We start from the raw sequence: 16835 nt of genomic DNA, 5'->3' as shown, positions 1-16835 counted from the left end.
TATCAAAAATCATCCATCAGACAAGTGGAAACAATTTTGGAACTTGGCAATTAAAATTTAATTATAAAATGGCATTTTGCGATTTTAATTTTTTAATAAAATTTTCATATACATATACGTAATTAAAATAACATTAAAAAATCGAGAACGATTCTTTATCATTGACCTTTTATCATTAAAAAAAATTTGACTTTTAATTTCATTGGAAAAGTTTTCACAACGTTTTTTTTTTTTTTTGCTTTTCTTGTACCTATTTTGAATCCAAAAACCTTGTTTCATAGTGTCTATAGTAAATTTATCAATGTCATTTAGAAGTTTTTGTCCTTGACATCGACATAGAAAATGTCATTAAAGGATTATGGCTTTTATTTTGTTTTTTGTTTCTTTCTAAATAGTTTAAACCAAACAAATTTAAGAAAAACTAAAATTTTCCAAAATTTACACGCATATTGAAAGATTAATTTAAAATTATGTATGTATGTATTGAATATTTAAAACAATTTTATTTATATAATATGCAAATGAATTTTCGATTAGTATGTATTTTTAGATCTTAACCTGGATCAAATTAGAACAGGATTTAATTTACATTATTGTATTTAAAAAAAAAAAAAATGGAATTTTGGAATTTTTAAATTTTATAAATTATTATTTAACACTTTTGAAGACTAATACTTTCTTCATGTTATTATTTTTTACATCTAAAAATAAAATTTTAAGGATTATATGGGGCTAGACATACAATACGAGTTATTAGATTTTAGAAGAAAAAAAATTCTAATTTTAAAAAGAAAATAAAAAAGAAATTTTTAAAATCAATTTAATTTTTATCAATTCTTAATTTTGAAAGTGTAAATTTTAAAGCGTAAAAATTTGCTCAAAACTTTGTTGAAAATAAGTTAAGAAATATGTTCTTCACATTTAATTGTAGTTTTACTGTTCAAAATTGAACTTAAAATTATTACGACCGGCTCATATTCTTTCCATTCGCTTTTTAAGCACGCTAAATTGTAATTTGGCAATTCATAATTAAACCGTTTAATAAATATGTTTTCAATTTACGAAAAAAGCAGAAATATATTGACTTGCTTTGTTTAATGTAGTATAATAACTAAATGAATAAATTTCTGTTGTTTTACCAGTGTATGACAAAATAACAAATTAATTGTTCAAACAAAAAAAAACCAAAAACTTTTTATACAAAAAAAACTGTTTCTTCTACAATCATTGCCTTCCAAATTATCGCTAATCAAAATTGGAATAATTTTAACTATGTGTTGACAACTCGTTTCTTGAAAATTATAAGCTTCACTGAATTTTGAAATAAAAGAAAAAAGTAAAGGTTTTTAGACCATTAATTAGAAAAGAAAAATAATAAAAATAATTTCTTTTGAATTTTATCATTCACCTAAAAGTATGCAATAAAAATTTGATCTTCTCAAATTTTAGTATAACAGTAGGTAACTGTTATATTTTTCTCAAAATTTTTATTTTTTAATAGAATATAATAATATAATACATACTCGTATGTCATAATAAAAACTAAAATGTCATAATAATGTCATACTTACTTTAAAGCGTCATGATTTATCATTCCTAAAGCATTTACAGCTGCATCACGTACATCATTTACTTCACATCTTAAAAGATTAACAATTAATTTATATAATGCTACAGGTGATGCTGAACCCATTGCAGATTTATCACTACGATCAGCATTTAATGAGTCCGGTGATGAACTAGAATAATTTTATTAAATATTTTTTTTTGGGTTTATTAAATTAATTAAGTATGTTTTAAGAAAAAAAATTATGATATATGGTATGTTATGTTTTAATGGTATGGTTACAAAAAAAAAAAAAAAATTGAAATATATTAAAAATTATGTAAAATGAATAAAAATTGGGAGATTTTTAATTTTTTCATTTTCATTCATAAATTAATATTGTTAGAGGGCGGGATTCATACATACATTTTACATAATATTTCTATATTATTAATTAAATTTTATACATACATTTCATATATTAAATATATATATATATAAGGTCTTGTTATACACTCATGCTTTCACATACATAATTATTATATTTATTTTGTGTAATTTTTTTTTATTATAAAAAATTATTTTATAAAACTTTTTTTTTAATTAGCTTTTTTTTTTTTAATATTGTTAGAAGAAAAAAATTGTGTTTTTGGAAAGGGGAGATTCTCTAAAAATATTCGGTTTTTTCCCTGGGAAAAAATTAAGTTATAATTGTATTTGTATTAAAAAAAAATTAATTAACAAAAGAACCAAAATATTTATTTGTACAGGAAAAGTTTAAAATTTTTTTTTTGGAAAAAATATTTAACAAGAAACCATTTAAATTTTATTATGTATGTAAAAAAAATAACAAAAATGTTAAAATTAAAAGTAAATTTTTTTTTTACATTATTGGGATATACATACATATAAAAAATATTTTTTAATGTATACAAGTAATATTATAAAAAAAAGGTAGATTATGTAATTGAAAATTCGTAATATTAAATTTCTCTTATAATAATATTGAGATTACGATTTAAAAGTAAGGGGGATAAAATTCTACAAAATCACAATATGATATTTGGGGAAAAAAATTAGAGATTTTAAAATTAATTTATTTAATTTGGCAAAAAAATTAAAGCTTTAAATGTGGTAAAAAATAACATGATTACCGAAATTGCATGAATTTATTAAATTGGGTGCAGTAAATACAAAGTAATATACCCATTTTGACAGTTGGTTTATTATAATTGTATAAAATGATTTCCGTACACCTTACATACTTTAATTTAAATTTATTTTTCTTTTAGGAAAGACTACTTATTGTGCAAATTTTAATGACAAATTTTCGTAATTATGGCTATATTTATAAAAAATTATAATAATTATTGGGAACTAAGTAAATATTATTATTGCACAATTTATTCTTTTTCTAAAGTAATGAAAACGAATATCCAGGAATTTATCATCGTTTAAAAATTTAAAAAAGAAAATGTAATATTTTTTAAAAATCTGTGCATATTTCTTTGATATACACTATAGTATATTTGTTCTTTCTAGAAATTAATCCCATTCAGATTTCGTCAAATCTTCAATAGCAATATCTTCATCATTTGCAATATGATATTGTCTTGCCTCTTAGGGTTTTCCTTTTGTCTATTTGAAAATGAAAATGTTTGTTTTAATTTTTTAGTTTCTTAATCGCTTAATAATTAAATACGATATTACATACAAAATTTATTTTAACAATTCGAATATATAAAATATTTTTAATGAATAAAGTTAATTGCAACTGCTGTATATAGAGGGCGCTAATTTTTAATTTTTCAATTTCAATTAATTTCAATTAATTTTATATATATATTTCATTTACATTATAAAGTAAATTTAAATTCTTTATGAAAAATGATTTAATTTTGAATATTTTATTTATAATGATAAGCTTCCATTTCATGAGAATGAATTATTGAAATAACATAAAAAAAAATAAATAACAAAGAACACAAATGATTTTTTTTTACCAATGACAAGAATTTTTTTTTTTAATTTTTCGAAAATCAATATTCGATTTTTTAATATTCGAAATTCGAAATCATATGTTTATGTATAATTTTCGAAATTAAAAATTTGACAACGATAAATAAATTTTTTATGAATAATGAAAAATATTTTAAGAAATTATTTGATTTTTTTTTTGTTTTTTTTTTTTTTCATTACCCAAGTCTTTTTTGACGTGCTTCTTTTCTACCATAGGATAACGGCAATGTAAATCTTGTTACAATTCCTTCTGGACCAAATACATTGGATGGAATGTTGTCCAATGAATCAGACAAGGAACGTGTATCCGATTGATCTTGTAAACTTTTAGTTTAATTGGATTTTTGTTTTTATTCATAATTTATTTTGATTTTGTGTTTTTTTTTTTCAAGTTCGATTTAATAAATTGATGATAGTTATTTTTTTTTTAAATTATGTTAAGTTACATAATAGTTTTTATGTTATAATAATATAAAAAAAGGGGAAAAAATGAAAAAAAAAAAATAATAAAATAAATTGTATAATTATCAATTAAAATTTTTAAATACCGTTTTATATAATTTATATATACATATATGTATTATATAATCAAATACATATACGTATATATTAAGTGTAAACCCACATAGTGAGTTTAACGTAAAATTTTATTCAGAGACTCGAGGTCAATAAATTTTTTATAATAATTACAAATTAAGAAATTCTTATACTTATAATTAAATTATTTTAAATAATTTAATATAAATAAAATAATAAATCTTTGCCGTACCATTTATAGAATGTTCGGGTTCTTTTTTAAAATATTTGAAATTTTGCATTGCAATCAAAGATTTGTTTTGTTTAAAAATCTTCACAATGAAAAAATAATTATTTCTGTAATAAACTAATTCAAATATAATTTTATAAATTTTTACAAATTTACAATTGAAAATTCTAATAATTTTAAAATGGTATTGTAATTGTCAACTTACATACATTTGTATGTATGTTATAAGTATGTATAAATAAAATCGAGTCTCTGATTCTGATTTTCTTTTTGTTAGTTTATAAAAACTTTCTTGTTGATAAATGTATTTATAAAATCTATATTTATATAAATCTGATTTAAATAAAAATGTAATAACAAAAAAAAAAAAGACCTCAAAACATAACATTAAAAGAAGCAAAAAACAACACAAAAAAAGAAAATTTTTGAAATTTTACAATAAATTTGAGCTGCCAGTAAAATTGTTAAATTCAACAAAATGATAAAATGACAATAGTGACATTGTGTAAAGTGTGTTGTATAGAAGTTTAATGTTATGGCATCAATAAGCACGCATGTATGTATGTATTCGTAAAACAGTAACAAAAAATGTAAATGTTTAAAACGAGGCTTCATTTTTTTAAATTTCGCTATTTTGAAAACCAAGTACTTTTTCAAGATGAAACAAATTTTTAAATTCTTTTTTTTTTTTCGTAAATAGCTATGTACAAACAAACATAAAAAATTTTTTAACACATTTATACAAAACCGTATTTATTAAAATATGAAATGAATCGTGCAAAAATAATTAACAAAACCAAATTTAAAAAAAAAAATAGACTTTGTTGTGATGGTAGAAAATTTTTTAATTTAAAAAAAAAGTTGCTAGTATTTTTTAATTTCTAATATCTTAAAGCTTATAAAAATTTTTAAAGTGTAATTAAATCAGAATCTTAGAGTCACAGAAAATGTAACCTCCTCTGGTTATCCCTCTAACATAGTGATGAGCAACTTTTTTTTAAATTGGGCTAAATGAGAAAAAGTAATCGTTTCCCGGGCCGCAGTTATAGCAGTTTTATTTTCTATTTTCAGTAATAAGTAAGTAATCTTAGATATTATAATTATTTTCTTAAACTTAAACATGTTATTATTAAAAAAGGGATTGAAAAATTATTATAAGAAAAAATAAAAATAAGTATTAAAAGTTTTAATGAGAAATTTGACACTGCTTCTTGTTGACAAGTTTATAGAAATATTTGCTTGGTGAGAATTATATAAGCGTGGTTTTTAAATTTTTTAAAATTTTATCAAACTTATTTTATTATTTTGTTTGTATTGATGAAAATTAACCGATTCAAACCATGCTAAAGTTAAAAATTCGTATAAGAAATAGATATGTATGTATATTGAATTAAATGTTTTAGACTGTTTTAAAATAAAACGTTGTACAAAAGATCTGAGTACGTATTAAGCATGCTACGAAAAGCCAACATTTAACCAAAAAAAATATTGTCATTGGGAAATTTTTTTTTTTAAACAATAAGTAAAAAAGTGAATAAGTGAAACAAACTTAATTTTTTTAATTTAAGTCGCAAAAAAAAAAATTTGTTGGGCCGCAAAAAAAAACATTTGTCGGGAGAAGGTTGCTCATCACTGCTCTAACACATTCCTTTCAAAAAATAAACTTTATATTTGATTTGTATGGTAAAAATTAAGGAACAATAAATAAAATAAATAATTTGGAATAAAATTTTCTTTAAAAATTCATTTTCTTAAATTTATTTAGGATTTTTTTAAGATTTGTGTATGCATAATTAAAATCATGTTTGTATGTATGTACATATATAAAATGTTAAAAACAATTACTTTTAGATGCTTTGGTTAACAAAAATCTCATAATACCACGCATTAATCTAGTAATTGACTATTTTTTTTTTTGATACATTTGCAAATAAATACAAGAGCTATAAATAAACTGTTTATTCTGTCTGCACTATTACGATATCTTTTACTGTTTCTGTTTTTATACCCTGCACTTCGTGAAGGGTATATTAACTTTGGTATGGAGTTTGTAACTACTTGAAGGAGTCATCTGCGGTATGGACATATATATATATTCTTGCTCAGCGTAAAATTCTGCGTCGATTTAGACATGTCCGTCCGTCCGTCCGTCCGTCCGTCCGTTCGTCCGATCGCACGATAACTCAAAAACGAATAATGCAATCGACACCAAACTTTCACAAGTTTTTTCTTTTGTGCCAAGGACGAACCCTATTGTTATTGGACTAAGTCGGACAACGGGTTCGGGTAGCTGCCATACAACTCCAAGAGTTTATTTTAAATATTTCAAAAACTAATAAAGCTATAAATATAAAATTTTGTATACGTGTGTCCAATTATATTCTACACATGCTTGAAAAATTATAATGGGATAGCTGCACCGGTTCGGGTGGCTGCCATACAACTCCAACGGCAAATTTTTTATATTCGGCAAAATAATAAAGTCAGATTCATGAAACTTGGCAGTCATGTGTCCAATTATAGGTCAAATATATTTCTGAAATTTTAGAGGAATTGCTTGACAGGTTCGGGTATCTGCCATACAACTCCAGAAGCTAATTTTAAACATTTGGAAAAATAATAAAGTCAGATTCATGAAACTTGGCAGTCATGTGTCCAATTACAGGTCAAATATATTTCTAAAGTTTTGGTGGAATTGCTTGACAGGTTCGAGTAGCTCCCATACAAGTCTAAAAGCTTATTTTAAATATTTGGAAAAATAATAAAGTCAAATTCATGAGACTTGGCAGTCGTGTGTCCAATTATAGGTCAAACATATTTCTAAAGTTTTGGTGGGATTGCTTGACAGGTTCGAGTAGCTCCCATACAAGTTTAAAAGCTTATTCTTAATATTTGGAAAAATAATAAAGTCAGATTCATGAAACTTGGCAGTTGTGTGTCCGATTATAAATCAGATATATTTGTGAAGTTTTTATGGAACTGCTTGACAGGTTCGAGTAGCCCCCATACAAGTCTAAAAGCTTACTTTAAATATTTGGAAAAATAATAAAGTCAGATTCATGAAACTTGGCAGTCGGATGTCTAATTATAGGTCAGACATGTCCGTGAACTTTCTATAGAATGATTTCACAGGTTCGAGTAATTGCTATACAATAACGAAAGGTGCAGGGTATAATTCAATCGGCTTATACCGATTGAAACGTTTTTACTTGTTTTTGTTTAACCTTGGAAATAAAAAAATTAATTCAATGAAAAATCCTTACGGTTAATTTTTTATTTTATTTCAGTTTTTGTTTTTTTTGTTTTCGGAACAGAATGTTGTGATTATATTCTGTAAATGTTGTACATTATTTTTGTATATATACTCGTATATACTCATCGATTATTATAATGGGAAACAAGTGTATCGAAATAAAAGCTATGTATATTAGAAGGTACGCATTTTCGATTATTCAAAGATATTATTTTAGTTTTAGAACTTAACATTGCTATAGTTCTTTTTTGTTTCTATTAATGTATCTCTCATATAATATAATTTATACATATATGTACATATATATAGAGTGATTCTGGAAGGAGGAAAATATTATATACATAGTATTTATTTAAGTGAGTTAATCGAAAATTATTAAAAATTATTAAAATTTTTGTTAAGAATTTGATGTCAAAACTCAAGTGTTTTCGAGGTAAAATAATTTTAAGAAAATTTTATGAAACATGTTGAAGCGTAAAGCGCTACATATTTTTAGCGAAAACATCCGCTTGGTATAAAAATATGGTCTACAAATAAAAGATTTTTGAAGACTGCAATCAAGAGTTTGAATTCAAAGTATTGCTTTCGAGTCTGACATAGTTTTATAAGTATTATAAGTTTATTGAGTAGAGGCAAAATATCAAATTTGCAATTTAAAATTTTAAAAGTTTTGATAGAATCGCAAAAAACTGATTCAAAAAAATTTTTGTTAGTAATGAAATTTTGAAATAAATTGATTTTTTAAACAGTGTCACTGAAATCTAACAAATTTTTTAGTAATATTTTAATATTTTCTATAATTTTTGAGTAAAAATATATTTTTTAAGTTTGTTCTAACTCGAGGAAGCTCATACTAAAAAAAAAAGTGTTATTCAATTTTCAAAACTATGATGAATGTTATATTGTATAATCTTTATATGCAAAGTCACCCTGTATTTGTTGAAATAATATATTTAAAAGGTGTATACGTATGTATACATACATTCTTTTCTCTTTATTTCTATAGACACGTTTTGTGTTAATAAATTAGAAGACACGCGTAAATCCAAAATTTTTAACTCATCTTTTTTAACCTTATTTTAACATTTTTTTATTATAAGGTTTCTCTTATACATAATATATAGAAAGTGGGAAAAAAATTTTTTGTTTTTACAATATTGCAGAATTTCTAATTATAATAAAAAAAAACGGCTTATTAGGATAATCTTAATTTTCTTGTACTTATTTTAAATGTAATTTTAATTTATATCACACTTAATACTAAATAAAAATAAAAAGAACATCTAAGGGTTTTGAAAATAATTAATTTTTTTCATATAATTTTGATTATCATAATGAAATGAAAAATTTCTATTAAAAATTAATTGAGTTGCGGTATGGTTTAGTAGTATGAAATTGTAATCTAATTGTAATCGAATTTACTATAAACGAAAATTCCTATAGGTAATTTGAAAATTTTAAAGGGATTCCGATAATTTTTAATTTATTTCTAAACAATTTTTTTAGTTTTACTATCTTAATGAATTTGAAATGGGATTCGATTAGGTAAATAAGATTTCAAAATAAGGGGGCAAACATATTAAAGGACTGAATTTTGTATCTCAATTTTTCTGTCATCGATTTCAGTTTCGAATACGTAAAATATCACGTAAAAATATTAAAAATTTTCCAAACAAAATCATTAAATGATGACTAAATTTTATATATTTAAAAAAAAAAATTAAAAACATAATATTCTTTACATATTAAAATGGAGAGTAAAAAGAAGAGATGATAATATAATATTTGGAGCTTCTTCAAATTTACGAACATACTTCTGAAAACGAGTGTATTTCGAGTATAACATAATTGCTTTTTTAATATACTAAAAGAAAACAAAAAATAAACGACAAGCCTTTAACAATTCCTTCATCCCTTACTTACGTCATTATTTAAAATTCTAAGATTAAAATATATTTTAAACGCATAGCTTATGTGCATATATATATATATATATATGTATATATATGCACAAAGTATATTAATATATACGAAAAAATTTATAAATAATATAATAATTTAGTTCAAGTTCAAGGATAACATTTTACTTTGTTTTGTTTTTCAAACGAGGATAATAGAAAATAAATTGATTTTAATAGGCATAGAATAAAATTTTATTTAAGTATGTGTATTGTTTTTTATTAGGCTAAATACCTGTACGATGTTCATGATATTGGTAACTGTTGACTATATACAAATATTAAATAAAATTGAGATAAAACAAAAAAAACAGCAAAATTTAAATATTTATTGCTTTTACTGCTTGAGATTGGCTTGAGATACCATCCAATTCAAGAAAAAAAAAGAAAAAAAAATCTCCTTTATTGATTCATTAAAAAACACACTGACATTCACGTATATAAAAATATATTTGCTTGGTGTGTAATTTTATACATTTTAACAACAACGTTATGAATAAAAAGTTTTTATTTAAAAAGGGAAATTTTTTGGTATACATGAAAGTCCTTTTTCCTTTTTTAAGGCAATAAATGAAAATTATTATTATTTTTGAAAATTGTCAACTTGGGATGAAATCTCTTTCTCTATTTGTATTTTGAGATGAATATGACAGAAAATTAAATCATAAAATTTTCGGGGAAAAATTTTGGGAAATTTTTAATTTTTGTATATTAGTTTTTGATTGTTTTATAAAATTAAGTTAATAAGAGATTGTATAACATAGAATGATTTACAATATTACAAAAAATAAAAAAAATTTGTAATACACAATTAATTTAATGAAAAAGATGTAATTTTTGGTTTGTATAATAGAAACAAATTTATAATAAATTTATCATTATTCACGAAATATGTGTATATTTTCAAAAATCACAAAATAGGTCGTAATATATCGCGATATATACCGAAAAATGTGCAGTATTAATGTTCACAAGCAAATGTTGCAAATAAAATGTGTTCAGAAACATTTCTAACTTATCAAAAAAATATTTAAATATTATTATGGCTAGCGCAGTTAAATCGCCTGAATTGCTTTTAAAAAATTGTAACAACTTTAAAAAATGCTAACTACTTGCCTGAACTGTTTTACATTTTTAAAATGTCTGATACGATTGATAGTGAATTAACGGTAAGAAAATATAATCTTAATTAAAAATTACAGGAATGAGAAAATGACATAAACATAACACTGTGAATTCAAAAAATAGCATCAGTTTTTATACAACTGTCAAAAATGTATTGCACATGTATGACAATACTGTTTCGCAGTATGTACTCGTATTACGTTTATAAAAATTTCTAATGTTACAAAAACTTGGTTAAAATTTGAAATTTTAGGAAATGATTTAATTGTTTTTTTTTTTTTTCAAATTTTTTATTTAAAAATGAGAAAATTTCTAATGAGAATTCCTTTTTTTATAGTGAAAAGTGTGTTACCAACATAATTACGTTATGGAGGTTAGTATTAAATCAAAGAGCAACTTTCATTTTCCTTTTCTAGTTTTTTAAAAAAAAAGTATAAAGTTTACATAAAGGAAATGAAATCTTTTATATTTTAAGACATCTGCATACTGATCCGGGCAGTTTTAAGACCATAAAAATTTAATTTTTAATGAAAAACAAATAATCTGAAACATAGTTACTACAAAATACATATACATTACATATTTTTACCGTTCTATAATTAATTTCATATTCAATTGGTTAAAAACAAGCTTATTATATTAATTATCTTTATTAATTTTAAATTTCTTCAATTTTTTCAAAATATCAATCAGAAATATAACAATGAAATTAATAAAAAAAAATAATTCTACAAGTTAAAGATGATACAGAACTCTTATCTAACATACTAAATAACTAAACTCATCAAACAAAAACATAACATTGAATTTAAATTTACACAAAAACATAAAAGTGCACAACATTATATTTGATTTTTATGTATGTATGTATAAATTTTATTTTATCAGTAAAATAATTAACATAGATATTACATACTTATATGAAATAAATGAGTATATACAAACTGAATATTTCATTTTTGTGTATATTTTAGGTGTTTGTAAAATAAGATTGTATGATATTTTCATTATTTAAATTTATATGAAATGAATAGCACGATTTAATTTTGAAATAATTTAACGTAACATTAACGAATAAACTTTTAGCAAGGTGAGTAAACTATAAATTGTATGGAATTAGAAATAGTAAACTTTGTTTTGTAAAAAAAACACAAAATAAAGTTTACAATTTAATTAAAGAAATTCGAAATGTAAATTATAATAGTAAAAATTGTAATTGCGAATTAAATTAAATTCGAAAAATATATTTGAAATAAAAAAATATCATTCAATCTTTTATGAATTTATTATGGAGTGAAGAGACACAAAAAAACAAACAAAGTTTAATAGTTTTTAGACTACTTTCAGTAATTTGAAACATTATTTTAATGGAAAATTTATGGGATAGTATACAAGATGTTATTAGAGGAAAACGATTACTTTAATTTTTAGTTTTTTCGTTTACTATAAAGTTTTAATCGCCTTACCTTAAACTCAAATCTGGTGAAGCACAACGTACTGCTACACTTGGTATTTGTGGTACAACTCTCATTGCTAATGCAACTTGATTACGCCATAATTTCAAATATAAATCTTTTTGACTTTCTGTTGGTAATTTTTTTGTTGGTGCTGAACTACGTAAAAGTGAAGCACGATTATCGCTAACAGGACTGTAAAGAAAAAAAAAAAAAAGAACAACCATGAAAATGTTTTCCAAGCTACATATACATATATCAAATTGTATTTTGCAAATACATGTATGTAAAACAAATTTAAATTTTGCCGATACTTACGTAGGATCAATAACATTAAATAATGTGGTGAGCCGAGCATAACAAATAGGCCATGCTTGTGCTACAGCAGAGGGACAATGTTGTAAAATATTTTGCCGTTCCATGAAACCGAATAATAATACTGACCAAGGATCAACTTGTTGTTGCTGTGGACTACTTGATTGTGATAAATTCAATGTTGAGGTAGAAGATTTTGAAGAATCTTTTTAAAACCAACAACAAACAAAGAATAATAATTAAAATATACATATGTCCGTACATATTTTATAATTTCTTATTAAATAATTCAGAAAGAACTTTTACCATCTGTATATCCAGAGGCCCATACTCCACTAGATCTTTCTGTAATCCATTGCAAATCAACTGTTGTGGCATTCATTATTGCAATTTTCTCTGTTTGAGGTAGATGTGGTATACACTTTTCCAAAACCTTTGTGAAAAACAAAAAAAATTGTCAAACAATAAGCATATAGACACATAAGAGTATTGTAGTATTACTTGTGGCAAACATTTATCAATGGCATCTAATAAAGGTGGTTCTGTTTCGGGTATACCTAAAGCTCTCATTAGCATTTTTACTTCTTTTAAAATCATTACAGCTAGTTTTCTTAAAAATGGTTTAGAATTACAAAGTTGTACTAAAGCAAAGCCTTCTACGTAATGCAAAGTCGTAATCAAAGGGATTTCATTTTTTTTATTGCCGCATGTTGTTTCAGTAGCATTGATAACTGTTGTTTGTGTCATACTTGATACACCGCTTGAATTTACACTTGAGCTACCACTAGATGTAGTATTTGAAATGGACGGTTTCTGTATTATTTGGGATGTTTGATTTGATGATGTTTGCTGAGGAACTGAATTATCTTTACCACCAGGTCCTATATTATTTGGTCCGTTATTGTTAGTATTTACGCCATTCATATTTTGTGTGAAAATTACAGTCTTCGTAGAACCAGTATTGCTTCCAATTGTTGTATTTAAGTTTGTTACTGATGATCTCCAAGTATTTAAAAATACTAAAAGTACTCTGGTACAATTTTCCAATAACTGAGGGAAAGTGTCAGTAACGTCTCTGACAAGGAATTGTACATATCCATGTATAATATCTTGCCGCCAGTCTGGAAAATCGATAACCAAAGTTTGTAAAGATTGATGTGTTAACATGCGAAGCTCTTCATCCATATGAACAGTGAGTCGAGATAACATATCAACCAATTCTTGAGATGTCATAGTATCCGGAATTAAACGGGGCACAGCCGCAACACATGTTCTAAATAAATCTATACGAGGTTTCCGTTCACCTGTTAGCATTTCATCAGGCTCTTTATTTTGATTTTGCGTATTTGTCATCATTAGCGGACGTCCATAGTGAACATCAAGAGCTCTTAAGATATCAACAAAAACCCTTCGCACATGTGGAAAATAAGTTGACATGCCTATGCTGCGTGCTGTGTCATCGGTTAACATTTTGTTTAAATAAGTTTTCTTTACCCGAAGCGTATTTCCCGATGGTAAAACACCTACAGTTCTCGGCATAGGTGGTTCGCCATCTTTTTGTTGTAAAGAATCCGCTACTACAAGAAATGCTCTTAATCCAATACTCATTCTTTCCGGTGTCATAATAATCTTAAATAATAAAAATAACAAATAAAGCAACATATTTTGTGTGTAAGTAAATTTAGTATTGTACCTTAATTGAGCGTCCAACGCATAGTAAATCATATACAATTTCACGCATTGCAAAATCCAATCTTTCTTGTGCAATAAATTGAATTATTTTGACAAAAATATTTAATGGTGTATCACGTGGAATAACACCTTTTGAACCTTTTGGAAATAAAGAATTTACAATGCTTTGCAATCTTGAATGAGTAGCTGAATTCGATTCACATTTAATCCTAATCATGTAAACCCAAAGTAAGCGATAAAGTGATTCTAAAGCTACACGGCTCATTTTTGGATCACGATTTTTTAAATTACTTAAACACATAGCTAAGAAACAATGCCAATTACTTAAGAAAAAATTTTTCTGTGAGACACACAACAAGCACGTAACGAGTGGAAACAATGCCAAACGATGCTTAGATTTGGTTGAAGCATCCAAAGTTTGTACGTATAAGAGATCCACGAAATTTTTAACACATGGTACATTTACTTCATTTTTTACTGCTGCGGCTACGGGTACTAAAATTTCGACAAACAAGCCAGCTAGAGCATGTTTAATGTCCTTATCTTTTACTTCTAAAAAATACTGTGCACATTCATGCATAAATTGAAATGACGCTTCAAATTCTTCGATTGGCACCATTTTAACACGGAAAAATTTCATTCCCATTAATAAACTAATAATACTTTGTGTTGTAGTAGGACTTGATTCCTTTGCTCTAAGATCCTTTAATTCGCTCATAAATCGCTTTCTTACGGATGAAAAACGACTTTGTGCTAAGACTCCTATAACCTCAGCATACAAATCAGCTATCATATGTATATTATGAGCGTTTGGATTATTTTGTAGTCCTTCTTTATATTTAAAATGTTTAAAAGCTAAATTTTCGATATTTTTTATTAAATCCTCATGACCTGGATGAAATGGAAGCTGTTTAAGAATTTCTATTAGCGCTAAACAAAAAATGAATTCCACAGCGGCTTCACGTCTTTGCAACTGAAAATCTAAATCAATATTATTTGGTTTTGGTGAAATTTTTTCGACCCTCTTTAGATCATTTTTAATTTCGGTGTCGGATAATTGTCGTCTATGCCAGGCAAGCAGTGTATGAAGTAATGACGGCAGACAATGTTCTGACATTGATCCAAAAGCGCAAATCAACTGATCGAATTGTGGATCTTCACCACGTTGTAATAATTTTGCTAAGTTTTTATCAGCACTTTCTATCATAACTGATTCAATTTTCTTTTCAGCTTGTTGAGTAAAATCACTAAAGAGATTTCGCATAACAATTTCACCTGGTCTTAGACCCATGTCGCCACTCGTTTGTAAATCTACTATAGATGTTCTAGATGGTATACCCCAGGGTAACAGGGCCTGTCTACTGGAATTTTGAACAACTAATCTAGAAGCATCAGAACCTAAAATATATAAGTTATTTCAAGGATTTTATATTATAAACAATTTTTTTGTTGTTTTATACCTATATTATTGGCATTAGCTTGGAAATCATTGTAAATTGCTTCGGAATTGGTGTTAATTGTTTTTGGTGGTTGTATAGATCCAACATTGGTATTTTTTGCAAATACTTTTGGTGTATTAGCTAACTGATCATTAAGTACTGAATTACGATTACTTAAAGGTTGTAATACCTGTTGGTTGTCATTTAAGGGAACTTGTTGATTTTCATCTAATTGCAACAAGGTTGCAGGTAAATTAGAGCCGGATGCATGCAATTCATTTGGTTGGCTTGAATCTGTAAATAAAAATAGTTGTGTTTTAAATAAATGGTTAAATTTAAAAATATAAATTAAGAATGCTTATAATTATTGGAGCAAGTAATTATCCAATAACATCTTCATTAAAAGAAATTGAAATTCGATCAAAAAATATTTAATTTTTTAGATTTTCAGTTTTTCTGTTAACTTCATGTAAGCATACATACTTAAAATATAAAAGCCTGATGATTTTGTCAGCATTTAAGTATGTGTAATGAGCCAACAATAGTGAAAAAATAAAGAAATATGTGAACTAAAATGAATAATGTACGTTAAATCCAAATAAATACTATTTATTTGTATTTAAGATACATAATTATAACAGAGAAATAACAGAGAAATTTGAGAAATGCTAAATATCTTTCTAGCAAATGTTATTTCCTTCCTTTGTTACTCATCTACTAATTATAATTCAATCTTTCTATTTTATTTGCAATAAACTGTGTATGTATTTGTTATGACAATCATAACAGTTAAAATATTTTTTTATTAAAATCGGTGTTACCATTTTACTACAATTATAGTATGCCTTAATGCCTATTAACATCGAAGAGTAAATTTAGAAATTTATTATAATTGTACTCATATGCATATCAAAAGACCTTCCCAAATAAATTAAATCTGTAAATTTTTTTTTTTTTTATTTATTTTCTTTGACAATAAATCATTTTCTGTCTATTAAATTGATTATTGGCTTTAATATAAAATATCGAATTTTTTAGTTTATAAAACTAAACTATTAAAATTATGACAAAATTATTTGAGCAAATACATAAGTTGATAAGAATTTCCGTTAGTTCAATGTCGAATCAGTCGAATAAATTGAAAAAGTTTATTTCTTATTTTTGATTAATCTTCTGAATATAATTTTAAAAGGGTGTTTGTAATACAAATAGTACAATATGGATGTTGACATAGAGAATATGAAAAAAATTTGTTCTTTAACCTTTAA

General features: G+C 24.7%; 1 protein-coding gene across 5 annotated transcripts in view; it reads right to left on the bottom strand.

Annotated features, from left to right (window-relative positions):
- LOC129613562 (protein furry) overlaps positions 1 to 16835 on the bottom strand; it is a 54820-nt gene that overhangs the window by 28963 nt on the left and 9022 nt on the right. For 3 of the 5 annotated variants that reach the window (XM_055527679.1, XM_055527681.1, XM_055527680.1), the window contains exons 2-9: positions 15589 to 15861; positions 14130 to 15526; positions 12938 to 14065; positions 12743 to 12869; positions 12440 to 12641; positions 12134 to 12316; positions 3746 to 3889; positions 1572 to 1739 (exon numbers count right to left, since the gene is read on the bottom strand). In XM_055527679.1, the coding sequence (XP_055383654.1) occupies positions 1572 to 1739; positions 3746 to 3889; positions 12134 to 12316; positions 12440 to 12641; positions 12743 to 12869; positions 12938 to 14065; positions 14130 to 15526; positions 15589 to 15861 (3622 nt within the window). The remainder of the gene's footprint in view (positions 1 to 1571; positions 1740 to 3745; positions 3890 to 12133; positions 12317 to 12439; positions 12642 to 12742; positions 12870 to 12937; positions 14066 to 14129; positions 15527 to 15588; positions 15862 to 16835) is intronic. The other 2 variants (XM_055527682.1, XM_055527683.1) reach the window with 1 other exon arrangement.

The sequence above is a fragment of the Condylostylus longicornis genome, unplaced genomic scaffold (assembly GCF_029603195.1).
Source record: "Condylostylus longicornis isolate FDR11 unplaced genomic scaffold, ASM2960319v2 ptg000084l, whole genome shotgun sequence".
NCBI classification, from domain to species: Eukaryota; Metazoa; Arthropoda; class Insecta; order Diptera; family Dolichopodidae; genus Condylostylus; species Condylostylus longicornis.
This window is presented reverse-complemented; position numbering and strand designations above follow the sequence as displayed.